The sequence below is a fragment of the Bubalus bubalis genome, chromosome 6 (genome assembly GCF_019923935.1).
Source record: "Bubalus bubalis isolate 160015118507 breed Murrah chromosome 6, NDDB_SH_1, whole genome shotgun sequence".
Classification (NCBI taxonomy): domain Eukaryota; kingdom Metazoa; phylum Chordata; class Mammalia; order Artiodactyla; family Bovidae; genus Bubalus; species Bubalus bubalis.
Genome location: NC_059162.1, coordinates 92,076,849 through 92,096,073, shown reverse-complemented (window position 1 = coordinate 92,096,073; position 19,225 = coordinate 92,076,849). Strand labels below are relative to the sequence as shown.

General features: G+C 38.3%; 2 protein-coding genes and 1 pseudogene across 3 annotated transcripts in view; all 3 read right to left on the bottom strand.

Annotated features, from left to right (window-relative positions):
- The window catches only part of NDC1 (NDC1 transmembrane nucleoporin), a 61,401-nt gene that overhangs the window by 27,944 nt on the left and 14,232 nt on the right, over window positions 1–19,225 (bottom strand). For both annotated transcript variants that reach the window (XM_025288682.2, XM_006061751.3), the window contains exons 6-11: window positions 17,924–18,032; window positions 13,544–13,595; window positions 11,356–11,491; window positions 10,412–10,504; window positions 8,851–8,932; window positions 6,292–6,450 (exon numbers count right to left, since the gene is read on the bottom strand). In XM_025288682.2, coding sequence (XP_025144467.1) covers window positions 6,292–6,450; window positions 8,851–8,932; window positions 10,412–10,504; window positions 11,356–11,491; window positions 13,544–13,595; window positions 17,924–18,032 — 631 coding nt within the window. The remainder of the gene's footprint in view (window positions 1–6,291; window positions 6,451–8,850; window positions 8,933–10,411; window positions 10,505–11,355; window positions 11,492–13,543; window positions 13,596–17,923; window positions 18,033–19,225) is intronic.
- On the bottom strand, window positions 448–1,948 carry LOC102396383 (annotated as a pseudogene).
- LOC102395546 (developmental pluripotency-associated protein 4-like) lies at window positions 2,228–3,768 on the bottom strand. Its single transcript, XM_044944995.2, has one exon. The coding sequence runs from the start codon at window positions 3,149–3,151 to the stop codon at window positions 2,252–2,254; it is 900 nt and encodes a 299-aa protein (XP_044800930.1). The 5' UTR covers window positions 3,152–3,768; the 3' UTR covers window positions 2,228–2,251.

Here is a 19,225-nt window from a genome sequence, read left to right as displayed (position 1 = left end):
TCAATTTAAAAATTAAAACTGGTGGGGTTTTTTGTTTTTTAATATTTTTAATTCTATTTATTCATTTGACTTCACCAAGTCTTTGTTCCCACACTCAGGATCTTTGACCTTCATTGCAGCATGTGGGATCTACTTCCCCAACCAGGGATTGAACCTGAGCCCCCTAAATTGGGAGCACAGTCCTAGTCACTGGACCACCAAGGAAGTCCCAAGATCAGTGCTTTCAAGTTTTGTAATTACGCTTTCAAGTTTTGTAATTATTCCTCAAACTAAAGGCAAATTCTGACTGATGGGATATGACAACAATGTAAAGAAATGACTAATCCATATTTGCTCAGACCCAGGATCCCCCCAACTCAGAACTACAATGATCTTTCTAAAATGCTAATTTAATAAAACTATATTCAAATTCTCTAATGGCTCCACATCTTTACAGGACCAACTTTATTTTTTTTTTTCAGTGTCTATAATCAACTTTATTTTAATATAATCTAAACACATATCATTTAGAAAATACCAAGAAAAATTTATGTACAAGAGTTGATGCTATCGCATTTGGACAAAGCTGGCAAGTTCCTGCTACGAGCATATCCCAGGATACCACTGAAGAAACCTAATATATTGGAGTAGATGTTGTGGCATTTGGCCCACAGTTTGATAGCCCTCAGGGTTAACCTGAAGTTGTCAATGTTTGATACTAGATGTAAAACATCTCGTAAAACCATTTCATTGATTTGCAACAAAATCAAAACCCTGCAATCATTAAGACTTCTTATACATATCTAAATTTTTAAGCAGACTGTCATGTTTTAAGTCCAAGTTTCCTGGAATAGTCTGCAGTGCTAATCTTGCAAACAAAATACAATCTCTATTCCATCAAACAGTTTGATAACTTGGTACAAATGCCTCTTCAACAGCTCTTAAATCTTTTACTTCTCCCTGTAATTTCAACTTATCATAGAATGAGGTGAAAAAGTCACTTCAATCAACATGTCTTGGTGCAACACACAATGCATCAATATTGGCAGTTTTTTGTATGTACACCTAATCTGCAAGATCCAGAGGTAAACATTTTCCCATCAGCATGTTCAATTAGAGATTGTGGAAGATTATTGCTTTCACCGATTTCTCGTATCCAGTCTTTTACCAGGTTAATTTTCCCAAAATTAAAATCCTGCACTGAAGTTCCTCTTTCTCTTCAAAAATCCCAAAGGGCTTCAGAGTCTCCACTAGTTTCTGTGTAAGAAGGCAGTTAGTCTCCTTGGGGGCTGCTAAGCAGAGGGAGAAGCAATGCCATAGTGCTTCTGTGGCGGGTGTGTTTGCTGTGATCCCTGCTTTGTAACTGGAAACAGCTTTGTCTCAGCGCCGGCACCGCCCAGTCACACTCCACCCCACTTGCCTGCAACGGCAGCCAGGCATACTCTGGGCAGGATCCACTGATGTGGGAAGGAGGGGCCTTGGCTGCCTCAGCCCTGGTCCAACCTCACTCCTGCTCTGGCATAGAGTATTTTATTTTAAAATAAAAGTTTTAAGTTTAAAATTTTCTAGTTGCCTTTTTACTAGAGGCACTATAATGTATCATTCAATCTGGAACACTTAAAAAATTATATATAACTCACATATATATAAAATATAGACAACTTAAGTGCATAGGTTGTGAATATTTACATATGGATGGATGTATCTAAGTAACTGACACCCAAATGGTAAGTTCACCTAATTATGCTGAAACAAGAGGCATAATCAGGACTGATTGCTTCCCTGTGAACAGATTCTTTGGGGCAAGAATATTGTCAGTGATACATTGTATCATGTCAGGAAACACATTTTTGCTTGTACCACGCCTGGTGACGATAAGGTTGAATATCTGCTTAAGGTGTATATGACCAAATTTCAACTGTTGCCTATAAGACCCATTTTGTTCAATGTAGAGATTTACCTGAGGCATTTTCAAGCAAATTAATTCCATTCAGTGACTTAGTATTTTTAAAATGTCCCCATTTCCTTTATCCTCTGCTCCCTTAGGGCTGGGCATCTTTGGAAAGATAGTCACTTCTGCTTCTGTTTCCCATCAGTTCACAGGCTTTCTTTTTCGTGCAACCTTGTAAGCACGCTGTGCACCCTGGAAGCAGGAAGCATGGAAAGAGTGGAGCGGCCCAGAGTTCTGCTGTCTAAAGTCACCATGGAGTTGATTGTAGTCACTTCTCTATCATTATAATCATAGCTGTACCCTTTTACTGGTATTATGATCTCACTGCAGGCTTTTTGTTAATAAATTATTCCTGTGTACACACTCAGGGCACAGCATATTGTCCTCCAGGTGTGGGGGTGGAAAGTCACCAGATGGTATCAGGAAGAATGCAGACACCCTCCTTCGTTTTCCAGGCACCCAGGCCTGCCCAGCATGAAACTGTAAACGAACCCAGCCTTCTGTGTTAGCTGGGAGACTTCTCCTGTGGACCACGCACCACTGGACCTCACAAGTCTCTTGTGATCGTACTGACTCCATCTTCACGGCCCTGGCTGTCATTCTGCTCCAGGCGGCAAACACAGCTTCTGAGTTGGGGGCAGAAGTTGATACAACTGCCTCAGGAGGCGGAGGAGCTCCCTCAAGGGCAGATGGCCCTGGTGCAGGAGGAGCAGCCCCTTCAGAAGACATTCTCTCAACAGAGCATTCCAGTGGTAGTTCCCCCTTTTCTATCTTTATCCTTTTCGATAGTGACAGGATCCTGGCCTCCTGTGCTGTGGCAGGAATGTTTTTTTGATGAGGGTAAGTATATTCACAGAGTCGTTTATATCCATCTAGTTTCGGGCCTTTGGTGCTCAGTTTTAACTGCTGGCACCAAGCACGAATGACGTCCCTATGGACCAGGTTGACTGGCGGCAGGACAGCAGGTAGAGGGGGGATGGGGATCCGCATCGGTGTCTTGGGAGGTTTCACACCGTCACAACGTTGTGACATGTCTCCTGGACCGCAGGCTGTGCTATTTTTTGTATCTCTTTTTCTTTTGGTCCCCTGTGCTGAATTTTTTGCTATCTCTGCTTCACCAGAAGTTCCCTGTCCCTTTTCAGCTTCTACTGATGTAGGTCTGCAACTCATACGTTCTTCAGATTTCTCTGTGGAGTTGTTCTCCTTGTTTCTGCCCTCCATGCTCAGAAAGGTCAAGGTTGATAAAATGAAGACTCTCCTTACTTCTCTACAGGACCAACTTTAAACTCCTCCTTCCATTATCAAGCATCATCCTGCTCATTCAGACTTCTTTTTAATAGTTACACTGTCTTGTCATCGTTTGTGTGCCTCCCACTAAAAGGTCAGGCCCAAGAATGTTTCTGCATCTTTGATTCTCTGGTAGTGCTTGGTACGTGGCAGTCATTCAATAACTACTTGTTGAATAAATAAATGCTAATCTGAATGTTGACATCTGAAACACAGTAGAATCTTTTAAAACCTGACATTCATGAACTTATCTAAATCACTTTTCTTCTGCAATCTCTTTGTTTGTGGTCTATGAAGCCAGCAGAATAATGAAATCAAAATCAGAGATATGTTTCCTTTGGCCCATATTGTAATTTTTTTACATATCAAGATTAGTTGGTAATGTTTAAAAAGCGGTGGATTTCCCTCAAAACTTCTTCAGCTGTCTGTTTAAAAGAAAAAAAGAAAAAGACCAGAAGTTCAGATTGTTGTTGTTGTTCAGTCACTCAGTCCTATCTAACTCTTTGCGACCCCATGGACTGCAGTACACCAGTCCATCACCATCTCCCGGAGTTTGCTCAAACATGTGACCATCGAGTCGGTGATGCCATCCAACGATCTCATCCTCTGTTGTCCCCTTCTCCTCCTGTCTTCAATTTTTCCCAGCATCAGGGTCTTTTCTAATGAGTCGGCTCTTCAAATCAGCTAGCCAAAGTATTGGAGCTTCAGCATCAGTCCTTCCAATGAATATTCAGGATTGATTTCCTTTAGGATTGACTGGTTTGATCTCCATGCTGTCTAAAGGACTCTAAAGACTCTTCTCCAACACCACAGTTCGAAAGCATCAATTCTTCAGCGCTCAGCCTTCTTTATGGTTCAACTCTCACATCTATACATGACTACTGGAAAATAGCTTTGACTATAAGGATCTTTGTCAGCAACGTAATGTCTCTGCTTTTTAATATGCTATGTTTGTCATAGCTTTTCTTCCAAGGAGCAAGTGTCTTTTAATTTTATGGCTGCAGTCACCATCTGCAGTGATTCTGGAGCCCAAGAAAATAAAGTTCGTCACTGTTACCATTGTTTCCCCATCTATTTGCCATGAAGTGATGGGACCGGATGCCATGATCTTAGTTTTTTGAATGTTGAGTTTTAAGCCAGCTTTTTCACTCTCCTCTTTCACCTTCATCAAGTGGCTCTTTAATTCCTCTTCACTTTCTGCCATACGTGTGGTGTCATCAGCATATCTGAGGTTATTGATATTTCTCCTGGCAATCTTGATTCCAGCTTATGCTTTATCCAGACTGGCATTTCACATTATGTACTCTGCATAGAAGTTAAATAAGCAGGGTGACAATATACAGCTTTGACGTACTCCTTTCCCAATTTGGAACCAGTCTGTTGTTCCTGGTTCTAACTGCTGCTTCTTGACCCACATCCAGATTTCTCAGGAGACAGGTAAGGTGGTCCGGTATCCCCATCTCTTTAAGAATTTTCCACAGTTTGTTGTGATCCACAGTCAAAGGCTTTAGAATAGTCAATGAAGCAGAAGTAGATGTTTTTCTGGAATTCTCATGCTTTTTCTGTGATCCAGCAGATTTTGGCAATTTGATCTCTGGTTTCTCTGCCTTTTCTAAACCCAACTTGTGTATCTGGAAGTTCTTGATTCACATACTGTTGAAGCCTAGCTTGAAGGATTTTGAGTATTACCTTGCTAGCATGTGAAATGAGTACAATTGTGCGGTAGTTTGAACATTCTCTGGCATTCTTCCTTTGGGATTGGAATGAAAACTGACCTTTTCCAGTCCTGTGGCCACTGCTGAGTTTTCCAAATGTGCGGGCATATTGAGTGCAGCACTTTCACAGCATCATCTTTCATGATTTGAAATAGCTCAGCTGGAATCCCATCACCTCCACTAGCTTTGTTCATAGTGATGTTTCCTATGGCCCACTTGACTTTGTCTGGCTCTAGATGAGTAATTACACCATCACAGTTATCTGGGCTGTTAAGATTTTTTTTTATAGTTCTGTATATTCTTGCCACCTTGTCTTAATATCTTCTGCTTCTGTTAGGTCCATACCACTTCTGTCTTTTATCATGCCCATCCTTGCATGAAATGTTCCCTTGATATCTGCAATTTTCCTGAAGAGATCTCTAGTCTTTCCCATTCTACTGTTTTCCTGTATTTCTTTGCACTGTTGACTTAGGAAAGTTTTCTTACCTCTCTTTGCTATTCTGTGGAACTCTGCATTCAGAAGGGTATTTCTTTCCTTTTCTCCTTTGCCTTTTGCTTCTCTTTTCTCAGTTATTGGTAAGGCCTCCTTAGACAATCATTTTGCATTTTTACATTTCTTCTTCTTGGGGATGGTTTTGATAACTGCCTCCTGTACAATGTTACAAACCTCCAGTATCAGAAGTTCAGATATTGGGCCCAAATTCTCACATGGGAACCATGGATCAAAGCTAACCCATAGTTTTCCATTTCAGATGAAGCCTATGCCCCCAAGTGTACCATGGTCCTCACCCAGCTAATTCTGCCCATTTTCTTTAAATGCCTGGCTCCCAAGGCATCAGAACATTAAGTCTTTTCCTCAGTCTTACATTCCTAAGTATCACCTACTTAAGGTGTTTTGTGAAATAGCATAGGTTCCTCCACCTCTACTTCTTCCTCTCAGCTTTCATCTTTCGAACATTTAGCTACCTTAAAACAATGAATGTGACACCCCTATCCCTAAATCACTGAGTCACTTCAGTTGCTTCTCTCTGGCACTCCAGCAATTTTTTACCTCTGGGATACTGCAATCAGAACAGCATCCACTACTGCTTGTAAAGATTCACTTGACTCTGTTTTAGGCTAAACTGAAGTCTGCTGTTTAATGATCAAATGTGTTAACCTTTTAACACTACCACCATCTACAATGATACTCAGGCGGCCTTCTTGGTTCAGTACAATATCCCATATATTGGATCAATTCTGCCTAAAAATATATACTTCACACTTACATACAATCTAATCCTTAGATTAACTACTGTTATCCTTCTTAGGAAATAGAATGTAAGTGCTTTCCCCTCTCTTGGTAGTGTAAGGATTTACCTGGAGAATTCAATTTCTTAGCTTCCACTGGGTACGATGAAGACATCACTCTCCCATTCGTAGCAGCAGCTTCTTGGTAGAGCACAAGTTTCTGAGTCATATCATTTAAAAGATTCAAACACTCTCTTGAAATAGCTGTCCAATTGTGGGGATGTCCACCTAAGAGGTCCAAATACCAGCTTTTAAAATGAAGATAATCTTATAGAATCCTCTCAAAATGGGGAGAAATATCAATGAGAAATGCCTGTTACACTTTGTAGTGGGGCCCACTTTTCTACTATGAAGCCATTATTTATACTCAAGCCATATAGTAACAGAAATTCGATAAATATTTGGGTGAAATAATTTTCCTAAGTCTACAAAACAAAACTCTCAAATTGACTGCTAAAATAAAGCCAAACACAGGAACACGATTTGAGTGAAACAGACCCAGGTTACTTCACTAGCAATACTGGTCAGACCAAAGACTAAGACACTGAGCATGTCTAATGAGATGCACCCCAAGGCCCCCAGTGACCTTTAAACTGCTGTGGCTGACCTACTGTGCCTCCTTACATTTTCATTTGCAAAAGAGCCCCTATTTGCTATTGTATCTACAGAAGTGACACATTATTTGATAGTGATCATACTTTATACTTAGAGGGTTTATGAATCTGCTATCCTACTAATTTAAACTACTGTGATCCACACTCTTAATTCCTTTCTCACTATCTTTTGATTTCTAAAACCTTTTATCTCCTATAGTTGTCATGTAAAAATCAACTGCGCTTCACTGTGTGTTCAGAACAGCAGAGGAATCCACTAAAAACTGGTTTCTCCATCCTGGGTGCCAAATAAATCATTCTCTCTTCGCTTAGGTCCCTCCTTAAATCTTTCCCTCTACTCACAGCTCAAAAGAGAAATACCACTTAACCTGAAAACAAACACAATATTTCAACAATAGGCCCCAGGATGTTTTATTCTGCTGTAACTTAGGACCACAAAGGAACTATTTCATGGTCCAATTACATTTTTTTCTTCCAGTTTTGAGACATAATTGACACACAGCATTATATCAGGTTTAAGGTATATACAGCCTAATGATTTGACTTCCATACATCATGAAATGGTAATCACAGTAAGTTTAGCAAACATCAATCATCTCTGACAGATACAAATTAAACAAATAGAAAATAACCCTTTTCCTTGTGATGAAAATTCTTAGGATTTACACTCAATATCTTTCATATATAATATATAGCAGTGTTAATTATATTTATCATATTGCACATACATCCCTAGTACTTATTTATCTTATAACTGAGAGTTTGTGCTTTTTGATTGCCTTCATCTAATTCTCTCTCCTCCACCCTTCACCTCTGGTAACCATAAATCTGATCTCTATTTCTCTGCCCAGTTAATAATATGTCCTTTGACAGAGAGCAGGCCACCCTGTTACAGTTAACTTGAATATCTGGTGAAAACATTTAGTGTATAGGGAATTCTTAAGTAAACCTAAGCCTACTAGAAAAGAATTGCTACAGTTAATTTTCACAGCATCAGCAGTAGATTGTTTTTCATACTGGGAAAGATTAGGGCAAAAGGAGAAGAGGGCGACAGAGGATGAAACGGTTAGATGGCATCACCAACTCAAAGGACATGAGTTTGAGCAAACTCAGGGAGATAGTGAAGGACAGGCAAGCCTGATGTGCTGCAGTTCATGGGGTGGCAGAGAGTCAGATATGACTTGGCGACTGAACAACATAAAAGGAGAGAGGTATATTTTTATATTTTTTTATAACTGGATTTTATTACCACATAGCATATAACTATAGGTTTATTTTATAATGTGGGAATTGACAAGTTTGGCCAAATAATGAAGAGCTTAATAGTGAGAGAGAAAGCCACCCAGTTCTGTCCCTACTGGTGCTGGGCTGGAAGGTTTTCCTTCTAACAACTAGACAGAGCATTACTGGCACAGCTGCAACCTTGAGGAGCTTGGCAAGTTACAACAGAGAAGTGTTCCAGAGTTGCCAAGAGCCTCCTTGGACGGATCACCATCAAACCTAGTTCCTTTTCACACTGCTTTTTTACAGGGAGGCAAAGAAGCATGGCCGGAATAGGGAGCTCCACACTTAAGAGTCAAGTGACAGAATTTCTTAATTCCAACTCTTGACATTAACTTTATTAAGTCACTTAATCTCTCTTGAGACTTAGATCCTCCATGAGAGAATCAGACCACTTGATTTTTAAGACCCTTTGTAGCATTAAAACTTCTGGGATTCTTAAACTGTACCTTTCTGCTCTAAAACTGTCAGCCTACCTCCAATTTCTTGAGGTGAAGGGAAGAGGGGGGCGGAAGGAAATAACATAAAAGTTGAAAAATACTTTCCCTAGAAACATAATTTTTAACCACAACAATGTGAACACTTAGGTGTATTAGATTCAAATCGATTCTTTAACAGACTCACTGATGTGTGATGTTTTAATAAATACATCTCACTCAGCAAAAATTTTAAGTAGATTGCTTTCTGCACATACATACTCAATTCCTATTAGGTCTATTACTTTTAGCAATACCTGGTTGGCTAAGGCTAAAAACTTCTTGTCTTCGTGAAGGAGAATATTGAGAAAGCAACATCAGGTCCTGCAGGGCCAAATACTGAAAGGAAAGAAAATACACATTATTTAATTTTTTTACCCTCTATATAAAATCTTATTTATGAATGGGGCTCAACACTACATATCTAAGGGGAAATTAGCTGAGATTTTTCATGAAGGGAAGACTTTTCAGAACCACAACTTTTCCTTCAAGACTTTCACTTTCCCTCCGTAGGCTACCCTAGGCACTATGGGCTCCAGCTACCAAGGAACTACAGAAAGGAAATGTGTTCCTTTCCACCTTGTGGTGGGAAACATAGAATGTCACTTCCTCCTGGAACTTCCCTGGCCTCCCTAACACACAGCTCTCAACCGCTGTACTCATGGTAATTTATATTAAGTGCCTACTTAACTTGTCTTACCTGGTACCAGCCACCAAGCTGTGAGGCAGGGACAACACCTTGCTCACTACCACATCCAAGGGTAGTACCCAGCATGCAGCAGATACACAACATACTCTGTGCTTCTTTATGTTAGATCTTCATTTTGTTCCCTGACAAACCACTTCACTCATCATTCAAGACACCAACCCTTCTGTGAAGGTTTCTTGTTTGGGTCCCAAGCAGAGTAAGTGGTTCCCGTTGCACTTAACACAGTAAATTTTCCTTATTTTGTGTATCAGCCTTATCCAGTAGGTTGTGCTTTGTCTTATTCATCATTACACCCTAAGCAACTAGCAGCGACTGACATGTGCCCAATAATTACAGATCTGTTAAATAACCAAATGAGTATCTGATATTTTTGTTTATCTAATAAACTAATCATAATTGATATTTAAGGGTAATTAGAACCTCGGTGGGTCATTTTCTTATTAGTTTACAACTTTTCTATAGTATAATCCAAACTCTAGGTTCTACTTTCATTCTTTTTTAAGTACTATGAACTTTTAACAAGATCACATATATTATAGTTCTACTTTAAAATTTCAAAATCAAAATAATTTATTCTCACTTAGGTTGATTTAGAAACATGTTACAAATTCTTTAGACTTGATTAAAATTTGTTTCAGATTATCATTATTCAAACTTTAAGAGAGTTCATTAACTATGTACTCTCTGTTTGATCATAACAAACTTTCTATGATCATAATAGTCAATGATACTCATGAAAATATTTCCTAATCCAGTGACTAAAAAAAGTGTTTTGTTTTGCTACCATGAGGAATTTCTGAAAAACCAATGTCTATCGTTATATAGCATTATATTTCATACTTGAAACATTTTTCTATCTCTCCTAAACACAGAAATAGTCTAGCTTATACACATACATTGCAATATATATTTGCATTTTAGTCACTTGGAATGAAAGCTGGAAAAAGTAATAACATTCAATGTAGCATGTAGGTGATTTTTACAATACTTTTTACAGTATTAGAATATTCTAGACCTTCAAAAAATATAAATATGTTAAATACTAAGATCATTCCGTAAGATAAGTTAGAGATGACTGTGTAAATACACAAAATGCATAGCTCTGGTACCTTTATGATGAGGGGAGGATTGCTGTTTAAAACTTTCGGGAGGCATTCATCTGAGTCTTCTGAAAATGGTGGTTGAACAGGGAACAGATGAGCCTATCAAATATAATTAAATATAAAGACTATGCAATGTCTTGTTTTCATGACAAATTACATTCAGTATATTAGCACTAATGACATTCAGTATATTTAGTACTATTTGGAATTCATTATAAAGAAGACAAGACAACCAAATTTAACATCTTTAGTGTTCCTTACAAAAACAGCTAGCATTAAAATTATATATACTCAAATACACTACCGTCTAAAATGTTACTTTCCCAAAATTACTGGATCCCTGGCTTCCAATAATAGAAACAAATTTAAGAAACAAAAATTCTCTGAAGCCACTGAAGGATACAAATCTACAGAAATGGTAAAATAAAACAGAAACACTCATTTTCCAAGACGAATATTTGAATGATGAAGACAATGCTATTCCTATTCATTTAAAATCATTTCTTCAATATAAATTCTAAAATTTCCTTCAAAGATACGTATTTTTATTGCCTTATATTTAAATATTTTAATAGTACCTATATCAATAGCATATAAAATTAATTAAAAATGCAGGCCAATCTAGTATACGCTCAATAGAGAAATGGAAACTTTCCGAAGAGAATTACACTAGAGATAACTCATAGCAAGTTTAACTAACTGTTCATTCAGTTTAGTTTTCTAACATTAAGAATAAATACTAATACTTTTCCTCAGGAAAAAACAAAAACAAAAACCACTATAATTAAATGATGGTTATAACTGACACATTTCTTGTGAAGTCGCAGGAAAAAACCAAAACCCAACTCACAAAATGGCTTTGGGCACAACAACATGCTGATGAGTGTGCTACCAAAAATAAAACTCTGCGGTCCAAAACAGAGAAGTACTGACAGAAACTCAATACTAACCTCTGTGGCATAGATTTTGAAGAGTAGCCATGAGACGTACCAAGTCATCAGGACAAAGACACCACACAGCCAGACATGGTAGAGCAACGAGAGATTCAAGAGGCCACTCACAGTGTCAAGAGGCCTATGAAACTGCCTATGAAAACAGAAATCACTACTTAATCCTGTGGGAAGACTACAATCTAAGCATTTGAGAGACCTGGGGCCCCAAACTGAGAAGCAAATCCTGTTTCTAAACAATAATGATGACAAATTCCTCTTCTTTTGTACTCTATACAGTTCTCTCACTAATACTTTCTTATAAAGAACACAAGGGAGCCTTGAGGGAAGAGTAGACCTAAACCAGCTCTCAGTTTCTGGCATTTCAAATCCTCAATGTCATTTTCTATGACAGAAGAAGACTCCCCAAGAGGCTGGGTAAAATTTAGTAGTGTTGTTTTGTAGCTTGATACTTAAAAACCGTTCAACAAGATTAGCACCTCTCCTGGACCAGATTTCAACTCCATCTGTATATGCATAAACAGTTTCCTAATAGTTAAAGGCACAAAGTTCTATCTAAAAATAACAAACTCTACTTTTAAAACAATTTAAGAAACTTTGTTAGAATGCTAAATAAAGAGAACACAGGCAATCTTACCAAAACCTTGAACAGCTCAATTTGCAACATCATCATAATTCTACAAACAAGACACTTAGCAACTGTGAAAATAGGACTGGAACTTCTGACTCTGCTGTTTGTAAATGCTGTGATTTTGCTAATCCCTAGACCTAACCTACCCTCAGTTTCCTCATCCACATGGTGGCATAATCTCTTCCTTCTATCTCTTAGGGCTTTTAGGAAATTTAAAACAGTTTATGTTAGGAGTGCCCAGCATAGTACTTGACACTCCTTAGGGCTGGGAGAGGGAAGGGGGTAAATAATTGTTTTTTCTGCTTTTAAATAAACATTACTGAGGACCTGGCCAATGTTAAGACCAGAATACCATACACTGCCATGGAAGCAGAACATTTTTTAAGGGAAAAGAGAAAAAAAGTATTATGTTAAATTTCTATCAAATATCATTCTTTTTCTATTTGACCAAGTTTAAAATCTGGGCTAACATAATAAGTGACCTGCCCATTTGGTTTCATATCTAGTGATTAAGCAGACGACCATAGTAAATTTTACCAAGAAGTGCTTACAAGTTAGGAAATGAAATCTACAGTGCAGAAATCATACTATCTCAAACATTCATAAATGTCAATATTCTCACTTCTCAAAAGTGGTAGTAGTTAAGGGGCCTCCCTGGTGATCCAGTGGCTAAGATTCCATGCTCCCAATGCAGGGGCCCAGGTTTGATTCCTGGTCAGGGAGCCAGATCTCACATGCCACAACTAAGACCTGGCACAGTCAAATAAGTAAAGAAATATTTTTTAAAAAGACAATGGAAGTGTTATTTTTTTTTAAGTGGTAGTAATTAAGATCATACAAAAAGTATGACGGTGGAATAACCAATAATTAAAAGAACAAATAGTAAGAGAGAAGTTTGTATTTTTTTGCCAAATAAAAATTAAAGCTTTACCTACGTGCAAAGTGCACGTGGAAACAACTGGGACAGTAAAGCCCAGTGCTGTCACTCCACCGCTACTCAGGAACTTCAGCTGGCGACATGACACAACTCACATCTGGCTTCCTCACAGGCAAAATTAAGAGTAAAACCACAGTATGGTGCTTGTCTACTATAACATAGCACAGAATGATTATTGAGGAGAGAAACAAGAGAAGTATGCCTATAGAACCCAAGTCCACTTATACAAAAGCTATACCTAACAAAAAAGGAATTATCACTGCTTATTTTGGGGGAAAGGAACTGGGTGACTAGAAACTGGGTCCAACAGAGTCACTGTATACCCTTTTATATACCATTGGGATTTTAAATTATGTTAACTATAAATATACATTCAAAAATGAATACAATTCTTTTAATAATATTTTTTTGGCCATGCTGCATGTGGGATCTTAGTTCCCCAACCAGGGATCGAACCCATGCCCTCTGCATTGGAAACATGAACCCGTAACCACTGGATTGCCAGGGAAGCCTCTGAATACAATTTTTCTTTATGTAAAGGCTAAATTTAAAGTAGCAAACAACTAAAAGGATGGAAACAATTAAGATAATTAAAATTAGACTTTTCATGTGACACTTACTCATCTACCTGAAGGTCCATGGCAGTGCTAATCCAAGCTTTGGGAATATGACCTGAGAGGGGGAAGAAAAAAAATACCATGCTATAATCATATAAAATTAACAAAATAAACCATCATGCTTTGGAATATGAGATTGATGAGATGACCAAGTAGACACAAAGACCTCAGTCAAAATGCTAGAGTTGGATTAGGAATGGGCAGGAAAAGAGAGTAATTTCTAGACAGTCCTTGCTTTTCACAGGTTCAACATATACATATTTCAATTACTATAGTTTAATTAAATAACACCAGCTCTCAACAACACAATGCAAATTTCAGTTACTGGCATCAGCTGTATCCAACTGAATATAGTACTCTAGTTTTTCAGTAGTACACAAATCAGCATATAGACAACAGCTGGACATTCTTTTTTTCAAAGTCTGTTAGTGATTAGTCACATCTCTTATTCAGTTCTGGCACAGACAGCAAAGCATATAGTTGTGTTGCCTCCTTATCTCCCATGATAAATGCTCATGACATTTTACAAAAACGAAAAACTGAAAGAGGAAACTGGACAAAAAGACTAAAGTGCAACAAAGAAAGGAAAAGTGTTAATACTGAAAATAAAATCTGAATGAAACACAACTGGAATTACAGAAGAATTAGCTGACCATGGATATACTGAAACAGCTGCTATGTCAGCCCAAAGGGTACCAGCCAAGCTGACTGCAGTAGGTTAATAAAAAACAATAAAGTGTTAACATTAAAATGACAACAATCCATTTTTCTACATGCTTTTAATAATTAACTAAAGATTTTTAACAGCAGACAACACAATGGCCTATACACAAATAGAACAATTTTATAAAATTATTCCACAGAAAAAAGTAGGACCAGGAAATGTTCAGAAACAGTCTGAAAAGAGTATTTATTTTAGAATGCTGGATTTTGTTTGTATTAATGTGTTGCTATTTGCATTAAAGTCTTCCATTCAACTTGTACTGTTCATTATACTAAATAAGTTGCATCTTTGTGCTTAAAATTCACGTTAGTATATTCTATAGTATTTCTTTGTGTGTATGATCAGTTGCTCAGTCATGTCCAACTCTTCGCAACCCCACAGACTGTAGCCCACCAGGCTCCTCTGTCCATGGAATTTTCCAGGCAAAAGAATACTAGAGTGGGTTGCCCTTTCCTACTCCAGGGAATCTTCCCAACCCAGGGATCAAATCAGAATCTCTTGCGCCTTCCTGAACTGGCAGGTGGATTCTGAACCACTGCACAACCTGTGAAGCCCCATAATATTCCTTAAGCAACAAGAGATTTCTGTCATATTAGTTATTGTTGTTCAGTCACTAAGTCATGTTCGACTCTTACAACCATGAACTGCGGCACGCCAGACTTTCCTGTCCTTCACTATCTCTGGAGTTTGCTCAAACTCATGTCCATTGAGTTGGTACTGCCATCCAACCATGTCATCCTCTGTTGCCCCCTTCTCCCCCTGCCCTCAGTCTTTCCCAGAATCAGGATCTTTCCCAATGAGTTGGCTCTTCACATCAGATGGCCCAAAGTACTGGAGCTTCAGCATCAGTTCTTCCAGTGAATATTCAGGGTTTATTTCCTTTAGGATTGAACTCGTTTATTAGTAGCAAGTTACAAAAATGTTATAAAAAGGAATATGTTACTATAATGACCAAATGATATACAATATTTTCTTTTTTAAAGAATACATTTTTTATGAGATAAAAACACATAAAACTTCTCATCATAAAAAAAGAAAAAAAATTTACCATCGTAACCATTTTTAAGTTTATAAATACTGTATGGTGCCTTGTCATACAACAGATCTCCAGATCTGTTTTACCTTGTAAAACTGAAATTCTATATCCATTGAAGAGAAGCGAAAAACAAGGAAGAAAGGGAAAGATATACCCAAACAAATACAGAGTTCCACAGAATAGCAAGGAGAGGTAAGAAAACCTTCTTAAATGAATAATGCAAAGTAGTAGAAGAAAACAGCAGAATGGGAAAGACTAGAGATCTTTTCAGGAAAATTGCAGATATTAAGGGAACACTTGCAAGAATGGGCATGATAAAGAACAGAAAAGGTAAGGACTTGACAGAAGCAGAAGAGATTAAGAAGAGGTGGCAAGAATACAAAGAAGAACTATACAAAAAAGGTCTTCAGTTCAGTTCAGTTCAGTCGCTCAGTCATGTGACCCGCAAAACCATGATGGTGTGATCACTCACCTAGAGCCAGACAGCCTGGAGTATAAAGTCAAATGCGCCTAAGGAAGCATTACTTTGAACAAAGCTAGAAGAGGTGATGGAATTCCAGCTGAGCTATTTAAATCCCTAGATGATTCTGTTAAAGTGCTTCAGTCAATATGCCAGCAAATTTGGAAAACTCAGCAGTGGTCACAGGACTGGAAAAGGTCAGTTTTCATTCCAATCCCAAAGAAAGGCAATGCCAAAGCATGTTCAAACTACCACAAAGTTGCACTCATTTCACATGCTAGTAAGGATATGCTCAAAATCCTTCAAGTTAGGTTTCAACAGTACATGAATCAAGAACTTCCAGATGTATAAGCTGGGTTTAGAAAAGGCAGAGGAACCAGAGATCAAGTTACCAACATTCATTGGATCATAGAGAAAGCAAAGGAAATTCAGAAAAATATCTACTTCTGCTTCACTGACTATGCTAAAGCCTCTGTGTGGATCACAACAAACTGTAGAGAATTCTTAAAGAGATAGGAATACCAGATCACCTTACCTGTCTCCTGAGAAACCTGTCTCCTGACCTCCTGTATGCGGGTCAAGAAGCAACAGTTAGAACCCTACATGGAACAACAGACTGGTTCCAAATTGGGAAAGGAGCTGTATACTGTCACCCTGCTTATCTAACTTCAATGAAGAGTACATCATGGAAAATGCTGGGCTGAATAAACCATAAGTAGAATCAAGATTGCTGGGAGAAATATCCACAACTTCAGATATGCAGATAATACCACTCTAATGGCAGAAAGTGAAGAGAAACTAAAGAGCTTCTTGATGAGGGTGAAAGAGGAGAATGAAAAAGTTGGCTTAAAACTCAACATTCAAGAAACTAAGATCATAGTATCCTGTCCCATCACTTCATAGCAAATAGAAGGGGAAAAAGTGGAAGCAGTGACAGATTTTATTTTCTTAGACTCCAAAATCACTGCAGACAGTGACTGCAGCCATGAAGTTAAAAGATGCTTGCTTCTTGGAAGGAAAACTATGACAAACCTAGAAAAACCTAGATTAAAAAGCAAAGACATCACTTTGCTGACAAAGGTCCATATAGTCAAAACTATGGTTTTCCCAGTAATCATGCACAGATGTGAGAGTTGGACCAGAAAGAAGGCTGAGCACCAAAGAATTGATGCGTTTGAACTGCAGTGCTGGAGAAGACTCTGAAGAGTCCCTTGGACAGTAAGGAGATCAAACCAGTCAATTCTAAAGGAAATCAACCCTGAATATTTATTGGAAGAACTGATGCTAAAGCTCCAAAACTCAGGCCACTTGATGTGAAGTGCTGACTCACTGGAAAAGACCGTGATACTGGGAAAGACAGAAGGCAAAAGAAGGTGGCATTGGATGAGACAGTTGGATGGCATCATGGCATGACCAACTCAGTGGACATTTGAGCAAATTCCCAGAGACAGTGAAGGAGAGGGAAGCCTGGCATGCTACAGTCCACTGGGTTGCAAAAAGTTGAACACAGCTTAGCAAATGAACAACTTTATCCACTGAACAACTCCGCTTTCTCCCCTCCCTCCAGCCCCTGACAACCACTATTCTACTCTGTTTCTAACAGTTTGACTACTTTAGATACCTCATTAAGTGGGATAATGTAGTCATTTTGTGCCTGTCTTATTTCACTTAGAATAATGTCCTTAACGTTCATCCATGTTGTAGTATGTGACAAGATTTCCTTCTTTTTTAAGGCTATTACTGCATTAGATGTATATGCCACATGTCTTTAACAATATTCTCTCTTAACTAAATAGTCTTTGAACTTTTCAATATAAATATAAACATTTAATCTAAACAAGCAATCAGTTGAGCTAATCACACACCTTCTACTGTTACTGTTGTTCAGTCACTAAATTGTGTCCAACTCTACGATGCCATGAACTGCACCACGCCAGGCTTACCTGTCCTTCACCATCTCCCTGAGTTTGCTCAGACTGATCTCCATTGAGTCAGTGAGGCCATCCAACCATCTCATCCTCTGTCACCCTCTTCTCCTCTTGCTCTCAATCTTTCCCAGCATCAGTAGGAAATATATGAATACAATTAAGAATGGCTTTTTAACTGACATTTCCTGAGTTGTGAGCTAATACATACACTGTATCAAAAAGGAGAAATTCTTACCAAGAAAATAATATACAATGCAGAAATTTCTAAGCAGGAACAGTGATTCCACACAACTATGCTTAACTAGCAAGAGCAGAGACCTCCTGAAGCGTAAGAACTTGTATTGCTGTGGAAAAAAAGAAAACCAGAATCAAATGACACATTCAAAGAAAGGTTCTATTTTATTCTAACGCAAGCACACAACAGTTCACACATAAAAAGAGAAAGTTTATTCCAGAGGTAAAAAAAAATCAACTATCTCTGATGTTAAAATATTTAATATTTTCTTATACAACATCTCATTATATGACATCAGAAATGAGAAAATTAACTATCAATCTATTAGGTTGATGCAAAAGTAACCGTGGTTTTGCATTGTTGAACTTTGCTGTTTGATATTGGAATACATTCTTAAATAAATGTGGTTATATTTCAGGTGTATTTCTTGCTTTATTTATTTATTTATTTTTTTGCTTATGACTCATTGCCGCCGCTGCTGCTACTAAGTCGCTTCAGTCATGTCCGACTCCATGCGACCCCACAGACTGCGGCCCACCAGGCTCCTCCGTCCCTGGGATTCTCCAGGCAAGAATACTGGAGTGGGTTGCCATTTCCTTCTCCAATGCATGAAAGTGAAAAGTGAAAGTGAAGTTGCTCAGTCATGCCTGACTCCTAGCGACCCCATGGACTAGAGCCTACCAGGCTCTTCCATCCATGGGATTTTCCAGGCAAGAGTACTGGAGTGGGGTGCCATTGCCTTCTCCTATGACTCATTACTTGCTGTTTATTTTGTATTTATTTTAGACTAGGGCAATGATGTTAGACAAAAGCAAATCTGAGCAATTTTCTTATTGAAAATGGGTCATAAAGCAGCAGAGACAAATCAAAACATAAACAATGCATTTGGCCCAGGAACTGGTAATGAAGTACAGTGCAGAGGTGGTTCAAGAAGTTTTGCAAAGGAGACAAAAGCCGTGAAGATGAGGAGTGCAGTGGCCAGCCATCAGACGTTGACAACAACCAATTGATAAGATCACTGAAGCTGATCCTCTTATAACTACACAAGAAGCTGCCAAAGAACTCAAAGTCGATCATTCTATGATCACTTGACATTTGAAGCAAACTGGAAAGGTCAAAAAGCTTGATAACCAGGTGCCTCGTGAGTTGACTGCAAATTCAAAAACCATCATTTTGAAGTGTTGTCTTCTGTTATTCTACACAACAACAAACCATTTCCCAATCGGATTACAACAAGTGACAAAAAGGGGATTTTATACAACCAGCAAAGACTAGCTCAGTGGTTGGACTGCAAAGTAGCTC

What these genes read in the sequence shown, in the direction of transcription:
- LOC102395546 (XM_044944995.2), bottom strand. Translation starts at nt 3,151, where the DNA reads ATGGAGGGCAGAAACAAGGAGAACAACTCCACAGAGAAATCTGAAGAA.